General features: G+C 38.0%; 1 protein-coding gene across 1 annotated transcript in view; it reads right to left on the bottom strand.

The window, feature by feature from the left end:
* Window positions 1-13,462, bottom strand: part of brm (ATP-dependent helicase brm) — a 134,781-nt gene that overhangs the window by 117,773 nt on the left and 3,546 nt on the right. The window contains exons 2-3 of the mRNA XM_089100070.1: window positions 8,429-8,659; window positions 1,038-1,384 (exon numbers count right to left, since the gene is read on the bottom strand). Of these exons, the coding sequence (XP_088956196.1) occupies window positions 1,038-1,384; window positions 8,429-8,659 (578 nt within the window). The remainder of the gene's footprint in view (window positions 1-1,037; window positions 1,385-8,428; window positions 8,660-13,462) is intronic.

Here is a 13,462-nt window from a genome sequence, read left to right as displayed (position 1 = left end):
ATTCAAAAACCCGCGGATTCTTAAGTTAACGTATACGCAAAACTGGCTATGGCACATGATATAAACAAATCTTCAAAGGTTTTCTGCCGTGTTAAACCAATTTCAACCTCTAGCATTCCTATTTTTATGCTTCAACTTTACCGACTTGCCAGTAGAAAATTGGGCAATTATTCGTGACCTGAATATACCAAAAAATGATAATATTAACCACCCTTATAGAAAAATACATTCGGCGCTCTTTACAGTCCCCCTGAAGATCTCAAAAGATTTTAAGTGATTTCTATACCATAATCCCGGGTCTTCGTCGAGAGCTTGTAAAATGACACCGAGGTCATTTTTTAGGCCTATTTTAAGAATTTTACAAACCTCTAAACATGATAGACGTTTCCGTTTTAGCCAATCATTTTCCCCCTTGCACCAGTAAACCATCTCTATGACATTGTTGTACATACTTATTTTTATACTTATTTTACAGTTTTAGCCAATCATTTTCCCCCTTGCACCAGTAAACCATCTCTTTGACACTGTTGCACATACTTATCAGCCCCTCACAAACTCAAAAAAATAATAAAACGCATTAAAATGCTTAAGTTCCCTGAAAAAAGGATTCGTTCCATTGACATGCTCAATATTAGTGACTCATCAGAAAGTTAATCAGGAAAAAAAGTCAAACTATCCAAGTAAGGACACTTGGTGTTGGTGGAAAGAATTATAAAGATTGAAATTAGTTTCCATTCTCTTTTAGCTTTGAATGTTTTAAATAAAATCAGAAGATGAAAAGCCGAAGTACTTGTTCGACAGCCATCCCTATAGCATTAGTTAAGGTTTCTATCTTTACTAACTCGATATTTTGACAAATAGAATAAATATTACTGAAAAATAAAATAAGGACTTTGCATCTGCAGCATTGCCACTTCATATTACTTTTAGACGAAACATGTGAGAGAAATAATAGCTATTACTTTTCTTAAACCTCCTCAATCCTCAAAAACTAAAGTATACTATAAAAACAAGTTAAGTTACAGGGAAAAACCAACCTGGTCAGAACTAGGAGGCCCAGAAGGATACATTTTAACGTATTCAGGATGCTTGCTCCTAATATTTAGGAGTTGACCATATCTAGGATCATTTTGAAGGCCTTTATCCTCCAAAGTTTGTATAGCCCTCTGTAGGCCCTGAAAATTTTCTGCTGAAGATTGAGTATACTGTCCTTGTGGTTGAGGATATGGCGGCTGTTGTCCAGGGGCGGGAGAGTGGTGCTGTGGATGATGTTGAGGTGGTCCCTGCAAAGGCATGTGTTGAATGGGCATTCTTGGGTCTGGAGCTAGCGATGATGGCACTTGTGGTCGCATTATTGGTTGTCCCATACCAGGCGGAGGCCCTCCTTTAAGAAAAATCTAAAGTTAGCAAATACTTTCTCTCTATTCCAAATTTTTGAAATCCCCTTAAGATACTGGAAAGAAGAGAACCGTGGTAAGGAAATGGGCGAAAATTAGTTAACTATACAAAAATAGCGAAGCTTTCTATTATTCCTCACATAACAGATTCGTTTCACTTTAGAAAATCTAGGGCTAATAGCTGTGTAAAATCTTTAGACTGAATGGTAACTTATCAGCATAAACAAAAGTAAAGGCTGGAAATTCATGCCAAAATTGGTTAATTTCGGCAACACTGTTTACATTATACAATTTTTTTTCACTTTAATGAAATTGCTTTATTTAACAGTCAAAGAACTAAGCAAGCTGTCAGTGAAGCAGCATAAATAAAACGGAATTTAAGAGATAGAGTGAAAAAATCCTTTACAGATTATGAATTGATACAGCAGAACTTGTCAAAGATAAAATGGGAGAGAGTGGTTGACAGTGGTAACATATAAAAAAGGTGGGAGGCATTTAAGACAGTAGTCCTAGCTGCAGAAAACAAACATACCTGGGTATACTGTCACCCCTGCCAAAAACACTCCCCTTCCTATCCAAAGAAGTCATAAGAACTAGAAGGAAGAAGAAAAGAGCATAGACCAAATACGTAAAGTGTAGATGTAAAAACCACTATGACACGTTCCAGAAATGCAGAAACAGGCTAAGAAATTGGACTCGAAAGATTGTAGAAAACCACGAGGAGGCAATTACAGCTGACGCAAAGCAGAATCCAAAGGGGTTCTGGCGCCATGTCTCAGCAGCTAATCCCTCTAGACGTGATATCCCAGACCTCATGAAAGAAGATGACACAAAGACCTCAGGGGCTAAAGAAAAAGCAGATTTGCTCAAATCTAGCTTTGGTACAAATTTCTTCACTCAGCTCATAGCAAACCCTCCACCCACTTAACCAGAGCAACCAATTGGAGAACCAGTGTACATGACAAATATAAGTATAGAGGATGTTCTGAAAAGGCTTAAAAGACTGGATGCAAATAAAGCTGCTGGGCCAGATAACCTACAACCCAGATTATTAAAAGAAACAGCTGAACAAATTGCTGAGCCAATAGCAGTGATGTTTGGGATGTCACTCACTTCCAAAGTGCTCCCAAGTGACTGGAAGCAGGTCAACATCAAGCCCATCTTCAAGAAAGGGAGGAAGGACCAAGTCAGTAATTATCGCCCTATATGTCTCACTTCTGTTGTATGCAAGGTCCTTGAGAGCATCATAAATGACGCACTGGTCCCTCACCTAGAAAGAAATCAGACACCTTCGAAAAGTCAGCATGGTTTCCGTAAAGGTCGCTCAATCGACACAAACCTCATTGAAACATATGACTTAGTGACCAGACTCTTGGATGATGGCCTTCCTGTGGATATCATATCGCTTGATCAAGCAAAAGCCATTGATAAAGTACAGCATGAACTTCTTCTCCTGAAAATGGAAGCATACAGGGTGCAGGAGGATGTAGTTGCCTGGATTGAAGCCTTTCTTACACGAAGAACTCAGAGGGTAGTAGTTTACGACGCCACCGGTAAAACTGTTTATTCAGATGAAATTCCTGTCATTAGTGGAGTCTCACAGGGCACAATCATGGGTTCCGCATTGTTCAGCATGTATATTGACGACAGTACAATTCACCTGAACAACCCACTGCCACTGTATGCTGATAATTGCAAGCTCTTAGGACATGCCAAAATTAGCCCCAATCGCTCAACAATGCAAGAAGATTTAGATGAACTATTTAGATGGTCATCTGAGTGGGGTTGCAGTTTAACGTGTCAAAATGCAAAGTCCCGCATCTTGGACACGACAATCCTAGACAACCTTACCATATTGGAGATGACCTACTTGAAGCACTAAGTGATGAGAAGGACCTGGGGGTTATTGTCGATGACGAACTCAAGTTCCACAGCCACACACAAGCTCAAGTTGCTAAAGCTAACCTAGTCCTAGGGCTCATAAAAAGAACGTTTACCACCAGGAAGGCGGCTGTGGCCAAGAAGCTGTACAAAGCTATTGTACGTCCACACCAGGAATTTGGAACGACCCTAGCGTCTCCTCATTATAAAATGGACATTAAAGCACTCGAGAGTGTCCAAAGGCGACCAACAAAGGTCAGCTTTGCGAGACAAACCATATGAGGAACGCATTGTACCCCTCACACTCCCCACCCTAGTCTATTGAAGAAAGAGAGGAGACGCAATCGCTACTCGCAAACTGCTAGAAAACGACCTCTCAAGTCAAGTTTTCTCCTCATCCCTCGCAAGTACAACAAGAGGTCACGCAAAGAAGCTGCAAGTCCCCCATTGCCCTCAACGTGAGCACCGGCACCTCTTCTCTGTATGCGCTATCCCTTACTGGAACAGCCTCTCCAAAGCCACCATCCAGTCCCAAACCATAGCTGCGTTCAAGAAAGGAGTTGATCAGGACTGAGTCAATGAAGAGTGTAGGCTAACCTGGGATGTCAAACCATAGTGATGTCACACCACCAGAGAGATGTTCCACAGGAGACTCATCACCACCTTATCCCACTAGACATGCAATTTAAGGTAATTTAAGATAACATACCCTCGAACAGAGACATACATCCTTCACTTTGCACGCTGATTTAACAAAAACAATGGCATAAAAATTTCACTGGAGAAATCAATTAAATGTGTACTGAACTTGTATCAAGAAACAATACCAGGATAGCTGCAAAAAAGGCTACTTTAATCAGTTCATGGGAATGAACTGTAAGTAAAGAGCAACTCACGCTAATAGTACTTGAAACTGTAAAAAAAGAGCCCCAAATCTCCTAAATCAGAAGCAAAGAAACTAAGGCCTAGGCACTTCCAGATCATATTATATTGCATATATAATAAAGTTATGATTGTCTTTGGTACAGGACAAAAGAGGACTTACTGTTGGGTTGGTTGACGTGTGATTTAAAAGGGAGTACAAGTCAGTTTCTCTGCTGGAGATTTATGGATCAGTGCCAGAAGCAACGATTTACACTTAGAAAACGTTGTTGTCAAACTTTCGCAATGAAGTTTTGTAAAAAGTCAAGCTTTTCATGGTGATTCTAAATATAACGAATTCAGGCTTTCCAGCGATGATTCTAAATATTTAAAATTCATTAATTTTAAAGTTACCCATCAAAAAATATTGCCACAAGACCGTTATCATAATTTTGGATATATTGAAGAAACGCCTGCAAAAAATGAACATATCTTGATGAAAATTGCACCATCAAATTCGCCATACATGAATACCTTTTCATCAAAGATTTCAAAGTCCTTTCTTAAAAAATCAAAATTACATTTTCTTTTCAGAAGCATGACCATGGAAGTGTTTTCTGTTCTTGATCTGGCTGTGACAGATTGTGTTAAACCAGTGGCTGCAGAACATAGGAAGATATTCCCTTGAATGGATTTTATTTGAATAAAAATCAAACGTTCCAACCCCTTTTAACTAACAAAACAGATGGCACAATAACCAGGTTGCTAATTTGCCATTTTGCGGTGGAAAACAATAATTTCGGCACGCGGAAGGGCAACATACTATCAAATTAACATTCCGAGACAGCCAGTTGCTTTAAAAGTATCAAAAATCTATTTACATAGCCTTCCAGTTCCATAAGTCACATTGTGGTGCAATGGTGCATGCGCCTAAACATATACAGATAGCACAATAACCAGGTGGTTTTTTTTTGCCATTTTGCAGTGGAAAACAATAATTTCAGCACGCGGAGGGGCAACATGCTATCAAATTAACATTCCGAGACAGCCAGTTGCTTTAAAAGTATCAAAAAGCTATTTACATAGCCTTCCAGCTCTATAAGTCATATTGTGGTGCAATGGTGCATGCGCCTAAACATATACAGATAGCACAATAACCAGCTGGCTATTTTTGCCATTTTGCGGTGGAAAACAATAATTTCGGCACGCAGAGGGGCAACATGCTATCAAATTAACATTCCGAGACGGCCAGTTGCTTTAAAAGTGTCAAAAAGCTATTTACATAGCCTTCTAGTTCCATAAGTCATATTGTGGTGCAATGGTGCATGCGCCTAAACATATACAGATAGCACAATAACCAGGTGGCTATTTTTGCCATTTTGCGGTGGAAAACAATCATTTCGGCAGGCTGAGGGGCAACATGATATCAAATTAACATTCCAAGACAGCCAGTTGCTTTAAAAGCCTTCCAGCCTTCCAGCTCAATAAGTCATATTGTGGTGCAATGGTGCATGCGCCTATACATATACAGATAGCACAATAACCAGGTGGCTATTTTTGCCATTTTGCGGCGGAAAACAATAATTTCGGCACGCGGAGAGGCAACATACTATCAAATTAACATTCCGAGACAGCCAGTTGCTTTAAAAGTATCAAAAAGCTATTTACATAGCCTTCCAGCTCTATAAGTCATATTGTGGTGCAATGGTGCATGCGCCTAAACATATACAGATAGCACAATAACCAGGTGGCTATTTTTGCCATTTTGTGGTGGAAAACAATAATTTCGGCACGCGGAGGGGCAACATACTATCAAATTAACATTCCGAGACAGCCAGTTGCTTTAAAAGTATCAAAAAGCTATTTACATAGCCTTCCAGCTCTATAAGTCATATTGTGGTGCAATGGTGCATGCGCCAAAACATATAAAGATAGCAAAATAACCAGGTGGCTATTTTTGCCATTTTGCGGTGGAAAACAATAATATTGGCAAGCAGAGGGGCAACATGCTATCAAATTAACATTCTGAGACAGCCAGTTGCTTTAAAAGTATCAAAAAGCTATTTACATAGCCTTCCAGCTCTATAAGTCATATTGTGGTGCAATGGTGCATGCGCCTAAACATATACAGATAGCACAATAACCAGCTGGCTATTTTTGCCATTTTGCGGTGGAAAACAATAATTTCGGCACGCAGAGGGGCAACATGCTATCAAATTAACATTCCGAGACCGCCAGTTGCTTTAAAAGTGTCAAAAAGCTATTTACATAGCTTTCTAGTTCCATAAGTCATATTGTGGTGCAATGGTGCATGCGCCTAAACATATATAGATGGCACAATAACCAGGTGGCTATTTTTGCCATTTTGTGGTGGAAAACAATAATTTCGGCGCGCAGATGGGCAACATGCTATCAAATTAACATTCCCAGACAGCCAGTTGCTTTAAAAGTATCAAAAAGCTATTTACATAGCCTTCCAGCTCTATAAGTCATATTGTGGTGCAATGGTGCATGCGCCTAAACATATACAGATAGCACAATAACCAGCTGGCTATTTTTGCCATTTTGTGGTGGAAAACAATCATTTCGGCAGGCGGAGGGGCAACATAATATCAAATTAACATTCCAAGACGGCCAGTTGCTTTAAAAGTATCAAAAAGCTATTTACATAGCCTTCCCGTTCCACAAGTTATATTGTGGTGCTATGGTGCATGCACCTAAAAATATTTGCAGTCCATAGAAAATAAACGGCTATCACGGACAATTGATTCAAGCTTTTTTTAATGAATTTATTCACTGGATCCTTCATTAATTTATTTTCATAAATGTTAAGCTACACACCAGCTATTAGAAGGGAGGTTGGTACATCTTTTTGCAGGTGGTGGGTACCTGAGCCCTAAAAAAGAACACATTTTAGGCCCAAATTTTACATCTTTCTGAGAAGAGTCTTTCAAATAGATATGGGGGGAGGAGGGTCAATCCTGAGGAATAAATTTTTAGTTTTTAAAATGAACCATTACAATCATATAGGCTACTGAACTGCACTAAAGGGGATGGGAGGGATGGAGCATATCACAAATAAAGGCTTTATCAAATGAAATCATCTTGTAAAGAGTAAAAATTACTACGTTTTCAAATCATTGAGCAAAAAAGAGGCGTTTTTTTTAAATGTTCTTATGTTATGCATTTTTGAATAATCAAGAGAAAAGAATCACAACAAAAACAGATAAAAGAATAAGTGTGTGCATTAGTGAGACCAAAAGCCATGGCAACCACATGAAAAAAAAATCAAGCCATCTTCTCATGTGTGTGTGTGTTGTAATCACACAGGGGAGCTGATGGCCTGAGCTGCCAACCATAACAAACAGAGGGAGGCAACGTAAGGCCATATCTGAAAGTACTAAAGGCAAAAGTTTGTGCATTAGTGGAACCAAAAGCCATAGCAACCAAAGGAAGAAAAATCCAGCCATCTCCTCATGTGTGCATGTGTGTGGAAATGTTTTAAGGCATGAAATTTTCCTGAAAAAGTCAATGACTACAAACCCTGGAATAATTTTATCCAAAATTCACTTTTCAAATAAAAACCTTGATTATTTAACCAATGGGTGAGCATGCATGAACCATTGCAACAAATACAACTTTAAAAACTTCAATTTTAATTATACATTGACCTAATACCATTCAGAGATTGTTATTGCCACTTGTACTTTTCCATTAAACATTTAAAAACCATCATCAAAAAAATGTCGGCTGAAGCATTTCTTTATGCTACACTGATTTTATTGCATGGCTACATGCTCATAAACATTCACAACTGGTCTATTTTAGTTTTTCCTAAAGCTTCTTTCTTATGCCTATTTTAAACCAATAGCATTCAGATATATCATAGACTTTGATCAAGCAGAGTAATGATGACTTCCACCTATCTGTCTTACCTTAAACATCATTGAAATACATAGTCGTCTTTTTCTTTTATCACAATAAAAACGTCGAATATTTTAAGTAATATTTTGGTTAAAATTTATATTGTGTTTTATAAAGTGCTTGCATATGAACTGATAGCTTCTCAATACAACAATTATTATTACAATCAAACAAAAAACTGGACAGATCAGAGATAAACAAGACCTTCTTTCACAGAATGAATACCTGGGCTAACTGGATAAATATTTAGTAACAGCATTTCTGGTCTTTGTACCTCAGGCAGCATTAACAAAGAAAAAAGGCCAACAAGAAAATGTCAAGACCAACAATATTTCAGATACATTTTCTCAATAGCCATGTCTTACCCTGAGGATGTTGCTGTGGGTGTAGATACTGACTATACTGCTGACTTGGAGGCCTCTGATGTCCAGCAGGTCCTTGGAATCCTGGATTCGGTGGGAAATTGGGGCTAGGATGACCCCATTGAGGTGGGGGTACACTTCTTTGGGTATGGTGGTACCCATCTGGAGGATGTTCATAATTTGCTGTTGGATGACTTTCACCATGATGTGGTGTTATTGGTGATGTGGTGGCTCCTAGAAGAGTAGTATGATGCAACATTATAATTCTTGCACATAGTTAGCATGTTAAGAAAAAATGTTAAGAGAAAATTGGGTCAAAAACACAAAATCTTTAGTATTAATCCAGAGTCTTCACATAAGAAAAAAGGAGGGAGGGGGGATAGAATAATGTTGAAAAATTAGTTCTTGTCTTATTTAGAATTACATTATGCAGAATTGGTAATTAGTCCTTTATCTTAAGTGTTGTATTCGATTTTTGGTGTGTTCCCTGTGTCAAGTTTAAGAATAAAAATTAAATGTAATTTAGGGAAAGACCTTAATAGCCTATAAACCAAATAATATCATTATTTATATCTTTGCTGAGCATGCAAATCTAGACATATATTGTCATTAACAAGTTTCCCATAAACTATGAAGATCAGCTGATTATCTCTTTCTGTTAACCTGAGACGAAAAATAACCAGCTTCTCCCCCTCTAATCTGGACATAGATTCAAGTTTTTGATTTTAATTAATCAAATGATCAGACAATAAATTAATTTGTTTTTCTTTTCAAAAGGCACAGATTGTCATTTGAAAACATAACCCAAAAACAAAAAACCAAGTGGAAGCTCTGAACTAGAGACATTTCATTATCTTCCATAAATATGGTAATATTTATATTAAAAAATGTTCTACTTCATTGATGAAGTAAGAGAAAAAATACTTATTCAAACTTTTTCAAAGCATAATACCACAACTAGCTTCCATATGTTAAATAAAGAAAAACGAGTTTTTTTGCAAATGGAAATAAAGAGCATTATCTAAACTTAAAATAAACAGCAATTATTCCATACAATATGGGGTGCCCTTTCCTGAACCCCCTGCTCTTTAAGCCAAAGTTAAACAGTCCATAGCTGAAAACATTTTTGAGTGGAACAAATGGGTAATTACATGTACGTGTTTAATAATTATCTATCAAATTATTTGCATTGATAATTTCATTGTTTAAAACAAATCCAAACAAACAAGCTCTTCCATTCTTGAAGTATTGTGAAACATATTTTGTATCCCATTCTAATTACTGTTGGGCTTCAGCAGTTTTTCTTTAAGCATTAGGTTTTTCTTTAAGGCTAAAATGGCATTTCTCCTGTATAAAAGTGAAGGGAGATTCAACTTTGATAGTCTTACAGGACGGGAAAGCTCTTGCATGCCATATATCACTTTAGTAGCATGTCTCTGCACATGTTCAAGAACTTTCATATCTTTTTCAAAATATAGAAAGGCAAGTGACATTCCAACTTCAAGCTTAGGATGCACAAGTCCCTTATAAAGAACAATGATGACTTTGGAAGAACAAGTGGAGATGGTATGTTTAATCAAACCCAAGGTTGAACTAGCCCCAGCAGCAGACCTCTTAGCATGTTTGCTGAATTTTAATTCATTGTCAATAGTGACACCAAGATCTTGCTCATTATTCACAGATGAGAGTGGGTGGCATAAGAAAAAATAAGAGGCTAATAAGAGGCTGGCCTAAGAAAAAAAATAAGAAAAATAAGGGCATGGATTCTGTTTGCCAAAGTGAATCATATGGCACTTGGCAACATTGAATTCAAGAAGCCAGGCATCAGCCCACTGACCTAGCAGGTGAAGATTATTTTGTACCAGGGCATGATGTTCACAGGACAAAGCTGATCCAAGAAGCTTCAGGTCATCTACATAAAGAGTTGAATTACTGCTGATAATTGAAGGAGCATCATTGATGAAAATATTAAATAATGTAGGACCCAAGACACTTCCCTGAGGAACTTCACTCAGAACACACGTTGAGGAAGAAAGAATACAATCTCCAGAGTCATCAAACAACTGAACACATTGGTTTCATGAATAAAGAAAATCAAGGATCCAGAGCAGGGATTTTTCTTTGAGCTTAACTGTGTGTAATTTAATTGCAAGTCAATTGTGACACACTTTGTCAAAAGCTTTAGAAAAGTCAAGCAGAATCATGTCAACAGGAGCCCCAATATCAAGCAACTTGATGATGTGATAATGATTCATGGAGATTGGTGTCAACAATTATTCCAAGAGATATTGGTGGAGAAATGAATCCCAAGTAGACAAAGCTTGTTTAAGTCTCTTTGTAACTAGGGTGTTCATGAGGCACCTTTGATTGTGTAATAAGAAGCTCCTTTCTTTTGATGCATTAAATTTGATCATCCATGCATTAGACCACTTTTCAATTTCATAAACATCCATCTGTAGGGAAAGAGAGGCTTGTATTGGGTCTTCATGTTTTTGGATGGCTGAGTGGGTTGTGGTATTGTCAGCAAAGTGATGCAGAGGGCTTGCAAGGTTGTCTTGCATGTCATTTATGTAGATAATTGTAGGTTCCAAGACACTGCCCTGGGAACCCCTGCTTTCACTGAATATTCTTGGGAAATAACCCCATCAAGGACAACCTGCAGTGAACAATCTGACAGAAAGCTCTCAATCACTCTTAACATACATCCACAAACACCATATGCACAGAGTTTCTTTAGCAGGCCACAGTGCCATACTCTGTCAAAAGCTTTGGCAATGTCAAATGACAATAGCCTAATGGCATACCCCCTTGCCAGAAGTTTGATCCAATCTTGATGCTGGGCTGCTAGGCAGCCTAATGTTGAGTGTTTCCCTGGAATCCATATTGGTGACCACCTAGAAGTTCATTTGATTCCTATGACTGTTGAAATGTTTTATTGGGGACACTCTCACAGACTTTACCAACACAGGAGAGGAGGCTATTAGTTCTATAGGAGTCAACATTCATTAAATAAGCATGTGGCTTTAGGGAAGGTATAACATATGCAGATTTCCATGTTTGTGGGAAGGTTCTGGAGCAAAAGCATATCTGGAAAAGCAATGACAATGATCCCAAAAGTAGGGTCATTTCTAGCCAAAATGTTTGGGGGGAGCAAGGGATTTTACCAGCTGGCTGGTCATTTTTACCAACTGGTTTTTGTCAGTAATTAGCATAATGTCTGTTTCAAATAAAATTATTAAAATCATTGCATAAGTTGGTAAAACCACAGCATTTACCAACCGAGATTCAGATTTTGGTACATATCATGTCATTAATTTAATGCTCTTTATTTAACCAAATGGGAAATTGTAGCACCATCCATAAACTCATGGCAGGAGTTGGTAAAACTGCTGTATTTACCAACCAAGCTTGAACTTTTGTAGATGACATGTCAGTATTTTTGTGACATTTATTTAACCAAACAAAGAATTATAGCAGCATTGGAAAAATCACAGCTTTTTGCTTAACAATTTTACCAACTTATTTTTTTTAACCAAGTGACCAAAATATCTGGGGGGGGGGGGGCCCCCCCCCCCCATATGTGATGGACTTGGCAGCTAGCTTGGCACTGCAGGATTTGAGGACAACATTTGGTATGTTGTCAGGATCTGCAGCTTTGGTCACATCATGATGCTGCAAAATGCAAGAGATCTTAGAAGAAGAGAAATTCACACAATCCAGGACAGTATAGATTCAGTCAAAGAAACTTGGCACTTCTCTACTGACTTCATCAAGATTCGAGAATTTGGCAAAGCCTTAGCAAGAGCTTCAGCCTTTTCCTGTGGATCTTGTATCAAAGTCCTGTTAATCTGTAGAGAAGGAATTGAAGTCCCCTTGGATGACAGTAAAGCTTCCTTGACAATTCTCCACCAATTTTTGCTGAACCTTGGTACAATTTTCTCCTTATACCAAACCCAGGACTGAATGTAATCCTGTCCTCTTTGCTCTTTGAAAGTAGCCACTGCTTGTGTGCCTGTTGCTTTCCTTGGATAGCCTTCTCACACTGGGCATTGAACCAGGGTTTGTCCTTACTGGACACCTGGATCTGCTTTGAGGGGATATATTTTTCAACAAATGGCCTGCAGGTACTTCTCTGCAGCTTTCTCTGGGCCTTCAAGGAAAAAGACTTCACTATTGAGAACAAGGAGTGTTTCTCAAATTGTCCCAATCACCTCTTTTGTATAACCAGATTCTCTGCTCATGCTTTATTGGAGGCAGAATGCAAAGATTTCCACATGTAATGATGCCAACATGGTCACTTGTGAAAGCATGGGCATCTACTTTAAAGGAGTCAGGGTTGTCTGTAAGGCATAAGTCAAGATGAGATGATCTGTTTGGGCTGTGAAAAGTGTCAAAATTGACAAGTTATTCCAGCCTGTATTAAAGAGATAGATCATACAAGTCCAACCCCTCCTTGTCAGTATTTTTACTGCAAAGTTGCATGTTATGCTGGATGTTGAAGTCTTCATGGAGGATAATGGCAGACTTGGCATACTTGCCCCAATTGTATTTGAGGGAAGGAGTTTTGGTACTTGTGTATTATAGGCTACTCACTCAAGTTTACACTATGTAAAACTCAAGAACAAACCAGTTTCTTTGTTAGTTTCTTTCAGCTTAGCATAAGACAAAGACAAGTAACAGAATATATAGGAAATATAAAATATGGGCTATATATTTGCACATAGGGGGGGGGGGGGGTAACATATTTGGACAGTTTGAAGTCAGAAAACAATTCTTTCTAGGTATATGGCCACTAAAGAATTACAGAAGAATAGTAAGGTATCTGGAATTTTGTTAACTAAAAAAAAAAAAATCCTAGTATAAGGTAAAGTATGTTTCATTTAGGTGTTTTTTTTCTAAGTGTTAAGTGTTCTTTTTCATCAACCATTTTTTCAAGCATTAAGTACTATTATTAGGTTAATGTAGTGTTTCATTTAAGTGTTTTATCATGATTGCTCATCAAAGTTTGTTATTTGTGCATTTCATTTTACTGTGTTC

The sequence above is a fragment of the Artemia sp. Qi Xiang Cuo genome, chromosome 2 (assembly GCF_049724085.1).
Source record: "Artemia sp. Qi Xiang Cuo chromosome 2, ASM4972408v1, whole genome shotgun sequence".
Taxonomy (NCBI): Eukaryota; Metazoa; Arthropoda; class Branchiopoda; order Anostraca; family Artemiidae; genus Artemia; species Artemia sp. Qi Xiang Cuo.
Note: the sequence above shows the minus strand (reverse complement) of the source record. Positions and strands in the feature narration are given on the sequence as shown.